Source organism: Raphanus sativus, chromosome 6, assembly GCF_000801105.2.
Source record: "Raphanus sativus cultivar WK10039 chromosome 6, ASM80110v3, whole genome shotgun sequence".
Classification (NCBI taxonomy): domain Eukaryota; kingdom Viridiplantae; phylum Streptophyta; class Magnoliopsida; order Brassicales; family Brassicaceae; genus Raphanus; species Raphanus sativus.
Window position 1 is genome coordinate 15,275,694 of NC_079516.1, and position 11,930 is coordinate 15,287,623.

General features: G+C 27.5%; 1 protein-coding gene across 1 annotated transcript in view; it reads right to left on the minus strand.

Annotated features, from left to right (window-relative positions):
• Positions 1-6,161: 6,161 nt before the first annotated feature.
• Positions 6,162-11,930, minus strand: part of LOC108835113 (sugar transporter ERD6-like 18) — an 11,486-nt gene continuing 5,717 nt past the window's right edge. Inside the window, 1 exon segment of the mRNA XM_056986999.1 lies at positions 6,162-6,241. Coding sequence (XP_056842979.1) covers positions 6,162-6,241 — 80 coding nt within the window.

Genomic DNA, 11,930 nt, shown 5'->3' on the forward strand with positions numbered 1-11,930 from the left:
TTTTACTGACAAAAATATAAAAAAAAATTTCATTAGGTGAAATTGTGAGTTTTAATAGATTGTTGTAGAAAATTTACAAGGTTAACACTTTTATAATATTAAATTATATGCTAATAATATTTTAAAATTTAAAATAAACAGCAATAATTTTTGTAATGATAAGTTATGATAAAAATAAAGTTATGCTATAAACTTTTTTGTAATATTATAAAATGTCAATCTATTATTAAAACATATTGAAAGATAAGTTAGATATTTATAATAAGAACTAAAGTATTTTTAATAAATTTTAGTTATTTTTACTTTTTGTTTTTCCTTATAAAAAAAAGAATACAATATAAATATTTTGATCAATTTAACATGTAATTCCATAATTCCGCGAATTTTAAAATATTCTGCAATTTAATTATTTTTCTGCAAGTTAACTATTTTTTGCGACCGCGATTACGAAATGGTTATCAAATAGAGCCCAAGTCTCACATTAAATTATATATGTATATATATATATATTGAATTATACATGGATATTTTGGCCTCCACTAAAATTGGTCTAAATTAGCCACGTGTTGACAACCTACATGTCGGTCAATTATCTCCGGTAATGACGAAATTTTAATTTCTCAGTGACCGGGATTCGAACCCTAGTGACTTCACCGTATTGCGCCCGTTTTTTGGGTTTGTGGTCTTATACCGTTTGATGGACGGTGCATTAATTTTTCTGTGGTCCGAATTCATTACTTACTGACTCTACAATCACCACATGGAATTTTTTCATGCTTTGATCTCACTCACATCTAACACACATTACTTCTCGATAGGTCACTCATCATTCCACTATGTCAGTTCAACTATGCTTAATTCTAGATTCTAAATGGATATATGCCAAAAAAATAATTGTATTTTGCTGACATAGATAACCAAATCAATTCTCTTAAAGTTTTTTATATATACCATAAACAGAACCCTTGTTGTGTTAACTGTTGCATTGCGGATTTTACAGCATCTATTGTACGAAACTATGTAAAGAGTTCTTGTTCTTGCAGTGGTGTCCAAGCAGTCGCGGTGGTTTGTTTCAGATTAGGCTATACTCCCGCAGATTATCCGTCTGAATCAGTAAGTAACTATCTTTGTTGCATCTGTGTGTCTTAAATCTCTGTTGTACCAGTAAAATGCCCAGCACTCGTGGGTCGGACGTAGTCCGACCGAGTGCGGGCGACACTCGTTATCAAGGTTGACATCTGGGGGGTGCGGGGGCCTGCGGCCCCGCGGTACGGTATGCTTTTTCGGTTTAGGAAAGTTACTATTTCTATTGGGAAAAGGAAATCGGGTTTTTTGAGGCTGTATAAATATGGGTCTAAGGGTTTGTAAATTATTATCACATCATTAATAAGAAACCCTAAAACGGGTATTTGCCTCAATACGTTTTCTTCTCTACTCTTCTTCTAACCTAAACGACGGCTGTTTACAACAATCTTCTTTCCCGTATGGTGTCTTGGTTTTATAAGAATGTTTTCATCATAATCTAAGCATATATCATTTGATTCTTTTCTTTGGTCAAATATCATTGGATTTTTTCATCAAACATCTACGGAAATGATGTGAGGGAAAAGAAACAGTACTGCGTATATCTTTTTTTTTGTCACTGACAATTCATTAAGAAACGAAAAAGAGGAAGGCCCAAAACAATGGCCTAACCCTTGAAGTTTAATACAAAGAAGGGAAAGCCTGTAAGACCTGTTTTTTTTTTTTGAACTTTACTCTCTAATCTTCATCGTTGTTACATAATAAACTCGTACAGACATTTTAGTGAGCGAATCTATATTGTATTATTCCACTAATATCTTTCTTGTTTAATATTTTCTGTAATGAAAGCCATTTCAGGATAGATTTAATTAACACTATATACATAAAATACAATTAGTTAGTATACTTACTTTGGTGACGATTAATAAAGACAAGTTGGGAGATCATATTATGGGGTATAGTTGACTTAATTAAGCTCCTGATAATAGATTTCATTCTTGGTTCTTTCTTTTTATTTTTTTATGCATAAGCAGTCTCACACTTTTATAGTTAGAATAGGAAAATGACAAAGTGGTATTGTCTCGGTGAGAAAACTCTCCCGGACACAATTTCAAGGTAGAGTATCGGCAAGTAACCGGAAAGTGACTACTCACTTGTTTACCAAGTAAGAAAGTTTTCTTTCGATCCCTTCCCATCACTTTTCCGGAAGCCCTATTACGGGCCTAAAACGGTGGTCCAACTCTTGAATTTTAATACAAACGCTGTGTATATCAAAATGATAGAAACTAGCTAAAATATAGAATGAATTTTTACAAAAATTTACTAATATTCGCATTGCATCAGAGACTATCAGACACTTCACTACAATGAATGAATCAATCCCTCGATGGGTTGTTGTAAGTTGTAATCAAGCATTCAAGCCTCGCAAAATTTAATTAAGAGAGACAACTTTGACTCAGTCCAATTCTCACTAATCTTTTCTTATTTGTTTTTGTTTTTTTTTCTTGTTTTTCCAATATCACAAGTGCCGGTCCGGTCCTGAGAATTTTCGGATCCAATACGAAAATTAAAAATATAGGCCTTAAATGGTAATAAAATTGTATCTCAAAAAATAAAATGAAAAAATTAAATTACAATATGCAAACTAATAAAAGTGTACCAGTTCTAAAAGTTATTTTTGTATTTTTATATAAAAAGAATATTCAAATTTTATTTCTTATATGTTTGCAATAGATTTTAGAGTTTATTTTATATTTTTAAACTAATTAACAACAAAAACAATAATAAAATAAACTATTCAAAACTGTACAAATTGTAGGCTCCATACCATTGTATCTTGGGTATGGGGTGAGGACCAGGTCTGAATATCACTTGCATTTTATTAAAAGAATCATTGAAAACACAAACACCATGGTCCCTTACCATGTCAAGCAATCCTGATCGTAAATGTACTTCTCATGATTCATAATAATACATTATTTTTGTGCCAGAAATAAATTAATAAGTGAACCCTATATATTTGGCTTCAAGCCATTTAATGTTATGAAAATAAAAATGGGGCATCTTATTCATTTGTCCAATATTCAGAACGTATATGTCGACAAACTTTTATTGGTCATTTTGTAACATGCGTGTTTACGTATATGAAAACGATATAACATATTGAATTTCTAGAAACTGCATTTAACAACTTACTATAAAAACGACGAAAACAAAAAGAAGGCGTCGAGAAACAGAAAAATATTCAAGCGGTCCAGCAGTTTCGTTATGATCAGTGACGCGTGGTGAAAGTGGCCCTAAGACCATTTACAATAGAGTATCGAACCAAAAAAAATTAACATTTGAATTACTATAGCATATATGCGGAGAAATAAAATTTCATAATGTGGAGTATTTAGTACTGAAAAATTAACTTATTCAATAAAAAAAAGTGAATGCCACTGATACCCCATATTACTTTCCAATCTTTTAAATATTTTTATATCTTCCTAGTTATTTAAAACTAACAAATCTCATTATAAATTAATAATTTTTTACATACAAAAACTTATCATTTAATATTCTCTACAAATAGAGCAAGATTGATTTAATCTGGACATATAAAAATAATTAATTAATAAAATATGATATTAGTTTTATTAAATAAAAATATTATAGTATAAAAATTTGAAAATATGTTGAATGATGGAGCGAAAAAATAATGTAGAGTGTTAAAAATTAAAACTTCTTTAAATTTTAGAATAATTTTGGATAGACTAATTATTAATTATAAATGTGTTGGTTTTCCCTTTTGTGTGTGTGCTGTGTTCGGTGCTAATAACCGTGTCATGGCCAGGAAAAAAACATACCTTGAAACGAACAAATGTGGTCCTAATTCTTTGATAAAAAAAACAAATGTGGTCCTAATCCATAAAATCATACCTAGAACATATGACAAGTTGAATTGCATATTTGTTGAAAAGTTTAAGTACATATACTTATTGTTATATCTGTAACAACACACTTTCCTTTATATATAATAGTGTATGTAGAAAAGTTAAAATAATTAATTTTGGATATATATATATCATTAACATACATTTATATTTTCGATCACTTGTTTTCAAAAACCTATAAAATTAAATATGATTGATGTAAAACCTTTTAAAGATATACTCTTTTCTTTTTAGATTAATTATCGTTTTTAGTGTAATTTTTTTAAGTTTAGGTATCGTTTATGTTTTCACTGTATTTAGTTGTTAATTTCTTATCTATATTCTTTTACCTCATTAATCAATATGATTAAATAATAATATATTATTTAGAAGTAAAAGATAAAATTTAATATTTTAAATTTTTGTGAAAAAATCTAGAATGATAAATAAATTGAAAAGAAAATAATACAATATATCGGAGAATTAATTTTTGATATTATGAAACTGAAGATAAAATTTGGAAAAATCAATGATGAATTTGGATTAGTAAAACAAGTATGGATCAAACCTTTTCTTATCATGTGTAGTATTTTTGAATTAAATATATATATTTTTAAAATTGGATCTGCATGGAAAGGAAAGCGTGGTAAGCTCTTAGTAGAATGACTACATTTATGTTGTTAAAATTACTTTACATAGCATAATGCTCTGGGCTTTTTTTGGAAGACTATGTAGTGCTCGGATATCAGTACTCCTGATGAGCCCGAGATAGGGTGAAACCAGTTGGAAATGATCCTTAAGAAGGAGACTGGCTTGGTATGCTGGTGATATATCAATATTAAAACCCTTTGCGAGTGTTTTATTTGGCATGAGTGAGGCTCAGGCCTTGTTTAACACAAGCTTGGAGACAACTTTCGGTTGAAAATTTTACCAAAAAAAAACTTTCGGTTGAAAATATTGATAGATATTAGTTGTGTTTTTTTTTCTCTTTTCACTCTTTTTCTAAATTTTTTTTAATTCATTATATACTTTAAATTTCTCAAAAATATATCAAATAAAGATATTACATATAAATTTGAACAAAATATACTTAAATACCTAAAATTAACATATAAATTAGTTTAGCTTCAATATCTGGATAAATAACCAATAAACATTTCAAATATTTTTGGTGTTTTGAGTATTATTTAGCTATTTATATATTTATTTTTAAAATTTTGTATATATTTTCAAGTATTTTGGACAGTTTAAAAATATCTTATATATATTTTGGACCATTTTTTAATATTAAATCTAAATTAGTTAATATATTTAGGTATATGAATCTATTTCAGATACATTCGGATACCCAAAATACCGATATAGATCGGGTTCGGTTTTGATTCTCCAGATACCAAAATTTTGAAGTAACTTAAATATTTAATCAATTTCAATTCAAGTTCGGTAATATATTTTTGGAATCGGATTCAGTTTGGTTCTTTAGATTCTTTTTTTGTCCAACACTAAAATGTATGAGAGACCATAAAATGTCTATAATTAAAGAAATAACCAAGGATCAGATAAATAAATAAATAACTATTTCACACAAATTTCATGCATTTAGACACTTGATTAGTTATTAAAATAATAAACTAGTTAATATATCTATATATATGGATATATTAATATAATTTTAATAACTCTCAACTACTCTTGTTAAATTGTCTTTCTAACTCTATTGGTGCATTGTTTTCTTTTTTTTTTAATTTAGAAGTATAAAATTTATGAATATATAAAAATTATTTTTAAGAGAAGTGTAATTTACAAAATATCCATTAATTTATAAAAAAAATTTAATTATTTTTAAGAGAAGTGTAAACTCTATTGGCGCATTTGTTTTTCCGATTATTCAAATGGATCCTAATTAATAAATATATATCCATGTGACCACATGATGAAGTATAGGCACGTTGTTGATGCGAACATAAGAAAATAACAATAAAAAGAGTTGGTGCTACTAAAGATATTAGATATCAATTGTTGCTCGGAAAAAACAGCTCAAATGTCGCCAGTGTTTATATTTTATGCAGTAATGTTAATTTTGAAAATAATAGAACCTCCTTTTCAATCTATCAAAAGATGTATATTATTTTATTATAAAATTTTAGTTCCCATTTTACACATGTTCTATTAATAATATAACATTACATTAAAACATTTGTCAATAAATCTTTATTCAGAGAATTACAGACAATATTTGCTTAATTGAGTGAGCTTAACCGCGAATGTGATAGGGCCTTTCGTTACCATATTGGCATGTTCATCTGCAAATACATGGATGATATATTGATATATGATCAGCATTTGGATAAAATGATCAATCGCTATGTATATCATGCGTGAATGGAATGATGTATCTGCGCTAAATCTATAATAAATAAAAAATAGTCAAGCAAATGATTTTAAAAGACTTTTTTTTCTTTTGATAAAGATTTAAAAGACTTTACACACTAAAATAGTATTCTTTCTCGATGAGTATAATCATAAACACCGAGTTTAATAATTTACTAGGTGAATATTCGCTCTTTGCACGGAATGAAGTAATTTATAAGAATATTTATTACATATATAAATAGATGAGCGTTCGGATATCAATTCAGGTTTTTGGAGTCAAGGATTTCAGCTTCATTCAATATTTAGAAATTTATGTTTGGATTTGGTTCAGATACTTGCTGGTTCCATTCGGATCTATTCATGTTTCAGATTTTTAAGGTTAAAAATTTCAGTCTCATTCAGTATTTAAAATTTTATATTCAGATTTATTTCAGATATTTGCGGGTTCCATTCTGGTTCATATAACTCGTTTCAATTATTTTAAAATTTTTTAAATTCATTATATACTTTAAATTTTTAAAACTATAAAAACAAATATATTACATATAAATTTGAATAACATATGTCATAATACCTAAAGTTAAATTGATTTGGTATGAATATTTGAATAGAGATTCAATAGATATTTTAGCTATTTTAGACATTTACTTTTTAATATTTATATATTTTCAAATATTTTTTACAACTTAAAAGTATCTTATATATTTTGTTTGTTTCTAATATACATTAAATTTAAAAGTAATTAATATATTTAGCTATATAAATCTGAAATACTTTAGTTCGGATAGGATTCATTTTTGGTTCTCTAAACCAAAATTTAAAACGTTCGGATATTTAATTAATTTTGGGTTGAGTACTGTTTTTGGATCAAATTCGGTTCAGTTTTCTGAATTCGGGTTATTTCATACCAAGTATATATATATATATAACACCCCGTAATTTATTTCAGATTATAAACCTAAATTTTGTGTACAGTCGGATATAAATTTTGTGTACAGTCGGATATAAAATTTAAAATTTGGGATTATATATAATATTAAATGTATTACAATATTTGGAGAAATATAAATATTAGTATTTCCATTTTTAAAAAGTGTCATTAAATTTGATGAACTTAATTGGTGACACTTCAATTAACTATTACGCATACAAGGGAAATAGAAAATTTAATACCATTTTATCAAGTAAGAATAATATCTTTGAATAATAAATGAAGATTGTAATAAAAGATACCTTAAGTCATATATTTTCTCAAATCCCACCGTATACTTGAAAATTTACAATATAAACAGTTGTTTGAATATTTTTAAAAAGAATAATAAACAATATTTGCGATCAACTATAAAGATGGTCGCTGTAAAAATGTACCAAAAGCATATAATACATTTATAAATAGCTCTTACACCATTGATATTATGTTCAAATTTTTTTTTTTTAATATCTTACATATGATTCTTTTCATATACTTGGACTAAAATGTGAACATTTCTCATGAAAAAATGTGTTCACTATTTTGTAGAGTAAAAAGTGTTCTAAGCATACCAGGAATGTAAGTGGAGTCATATGAAAGTTTCAAGTCAACAAAAACTGCAGATGTAATATAGCAAGGCTAAATAGTTAGAATTCAAGCTAATATCATATCAGGTCCTGGAGGATACGACCTGAATTGGAAGATCATCACTTTGCTTAGATATTATGGTATATCTAGAAAGGAAGAAATAATAAAGTCTTTAGCAACTTGGACATAGATCCGCAGGAGACCCTTCAATTAGCGGTGACAGAATCACGACTATGGGCGGAAGCCCAAGTAGTACAAGTGCCAACACCAAATCCACAACAACATAATCTTCCGATGATTCCTGGCCGGTGGTGTTTTGTGGATGCATCTTGGAAGGACAAGGAAGTTTTTTCAGGGCAGGGATGGTATAGTACACTCGAAGGGTTTACAGGACTAATGGGAGCACGGAATATAATAGCTTCTTTTTCTCCTCTTCACGCTGAGATAGAAGCTTTAATTTGGGCAATGGAATGCATGAGAAATCTGCGTCAGTTTCGGGTCACGTTTGCAACAGATTGTCTGCAACTGGTGAAGATGGTGTCTGAACCAGATGATTGGCCTGCGTTTGCTAATATGTTAGAAGATATCAAGACCTTGAAAGAATCGTTCCACAGCTTGGAGATCATTCATGTACCCCGCACACAAAATTTGAAGGCCGATGGCTTAGCATGCAGTGCTAGGAAACAAACGACCTTTGTTGTGCACATGGATGGAGAGCTACCGTTTTGGTTTACAGAGTCTGTTTGAGTCTGTAAAAGTTGATGACAAAAAAAAAAAAAATCATATCTCGTCTCATATGATATTTTCATCATCGGACACTTCACTCGTTTGAATTGAGGGATATTGAGTTGTGTTACCACGACTTGTAATGATAACAGAAGAATAAGTGTGATAGTTGCATATGATGACTTTAATCAAGAAGATGTAAAAAATGTGTAACTAATAAACCGGTATATAATAAGACCGATTTAATATCTATCTTATTAAAACAGAAACATTCTGTTGGACCTAACATTTATTTTATAAGTTTTTAAATTAAATACACCTTTATACTTTATAGTTAAACATACATTAAATCACTAATGTTTCTTTCTTTATACTACTATCCATGTTTCCAAACAATATACTTATTTCTTTATACTACTATCAATGTTTCCAAACAATATACTTATTTCTTTATACTACTATCAATGTTTCCAAACAATATATTTTTTATACTACTGTCAATGTTTCCAAATAATACAATAATTAAACTTAGTTATTTTATATCTATCATTTTCTCTTTAAAATTTTGTAGAAACGTTATAATTTCATAAATTGCAAAATAGTGAACTTTAAAATTTCGATTATAAGATTACAAATTATGAAACTATTACAATTTAAATCCAATTAGATTACATATCGGTCATCCATCAGTTCAATCGGTTAGTCTCGGGTTTTAGTGATTTTTAATATGAATATTTTAAAAACATAAATTGAATTCTCAGATCTCCGGACTAACCGGTATAATCACAATCAGGTTGAATTTAAAAATACTGATTTAAATGCAAAAATATTTTAAATACACACTCTTTAAAAATTACCAAAATATTTGTTAAATTATTAGTGAAATTTTTCATCGTAAAATATTCCGCGCTTCAAAAGCGCGGATCAAAATCTAGTTTTACAGTTAAAATTATGAGCTGAAGATATTAGTTTTATGAATAGTCCGACTATTAATATACAACTAGGATAAGACATGCGCCTTCCGCAGGATAAATTTTCTCGAAATTTTCTAAAACATATAGTATTAACAAATGATGTTACGTCGGTTAGTCGGTTTTATAAAAAGGGATATTTAAATTTAACTATGGGTTCTATTTAGGTTTGATTCGATTTGGTTTATTTGAATATTAGAGAACCTTAACCTAAATTAAGTCAAATTAGTTTAGTTTGTGTTTGGTTTAGTTCGTTTGATTTTCTGTTCAGTTTAGTTTTGTATTTGGTTCACTTTAATTTGGTTTTGTTTGTGTCTGTCCAGTTCAGTCGAATTGATTTTCTTAGTTTTGTTTTAGTCCAGTTACAAAGTATAATTTATAAGAACATAAGCAAATCATCATTTAATATTAAAAAAAATTGTTTTCTTCATATATTTAAACGTAAAGGTAAAGCTGAAATTCTTTAATTTTATATTATTATATTTAAACCTAATATAAATATAATAAATAATGATTTATAAGTAATTATTTTTAACAATATAAAATCAATAATAATTTAAAATCAATAATAATTTAATTAATATAAATTATTTTTAAGTATTTTCAAAAATGTAGAGAATTTCCTATTAATAACAAAAAAAAAATTCATCTTCTAATAAAGGTTCTCTAAAATATTTATTTTCAAAAATGTAGAGAATTTATATTTTCTTACATCAGCCATGTTTTTATTAATTTTTCATTTTCTGTTGATTTTCTCTTTTTATAATATTTATATTATCAATAATTGTTTTGCCCAAAAGAAACAAAAAAATAGAAAATATTATCTATATATCAGCACAAAATATGACATATTGATTTTACACATATAATAGTTTAATTTTTTGTCTGTGTAGACTTCCTTTCGTATAAGAACATTTAAATTAACTAATTTGAGCGTAGCTTTAAATATTCTGAGTATATATTATCTTACCATGGACACAAATTTGTCATTAATAATTTGAGGCATTTCGCTCACAAAGGTCGCTCCTTTATCATCTTCCTTTTCAACGCATTGTACCAACTGTTTACCATGAGCCCTAAGGTTAATCTTTTTAGCTGAAGAGCGTAGCCACCAAGAATCGCATGGCTCAATCATTTTGCTAAGCTCTCCACCAGAAGCTAACGCTCTTTGGAACCATTTCCTCTCTTCTAAGCTCATATCATCAAAACTGATCTCGTCTCCGGCAAGAATCTTCCGAACAGTTTCCTCCGGTAGCTTCAAACTCGAACAGTAAATTTACAAAAATATTTTAAAGTTTGTATGTGTTAAACTTTCGTTAATAAAGTCTGTGTTATAATTAGTAGGTATGATCGTTAATAGAGTTAATCTATCTTATTAAAACAGAAACATTACAACTTATTCTAGGTAGATTTTAAAGTGGACCTTATGTAATTAATGTTATATTAATCTACTTATTATTAGACATGCTTTTTATAAATAATTAATATCAACCATTACCATAAATTTTCACTTCTTACCTTATATTATATCACTACGCATGTTTCCTTATATTGCATATATTTTACTATAAGCTAGATACATCCACTAGCATATTATACTATAAGATATATTATTATAATACATCTACTAACATATAATACTATATGACAGATTACTAATAATATCTATCTTATTAAAACAGAAACATTATGTGGACCTAACATTTATTTTGTAAGATTTTAATTAAATACATCTTTATATTTTATAGTTAAACCTACATTAAATCACTAATGTTTCTTTCTTTATACTACTATCCATGTTTTCAAACAATATACTTATTCTTTATACTACTATCAATGTTTCCAAACAATATTTTTATACTACTATTTTTAATGTTTCCAAACATACAATAATTAATCTTATTTATTTTTATATCTATCATTTTCTCTTTAATCTTACAATTTAAGTCCAATTAGATTACATATCGGTCATCCATCAGTTCAATCGGTTAGTCTCGAGTTTTACTGATTTTTTTAATATGAATATTTTAGAACCTAAATTGAATTGTCAGATCTCCGGATTAACCGGTATAATCACAATCGGGTTGAATTTAAAACACTGATTTAAATGCAAAAATTTTTAAATACACACTCTTTAAAAATTACCAAAATATTTGTTAAGTTATTAGTGACATTTTTCATCGTAAAATATTCCGCGCTTCCAAAGCGCGGGTCAAAATCTAAGTAATATTATATGTATTCATTAACTTGCATCTATTTAATATTAACAATACTATGAAGACGACTAACTCTATACTTTGAACCTATAAACCATGATATACTAATTTATAACAAAAATGATATTACTGTTACAAATTAATTTTT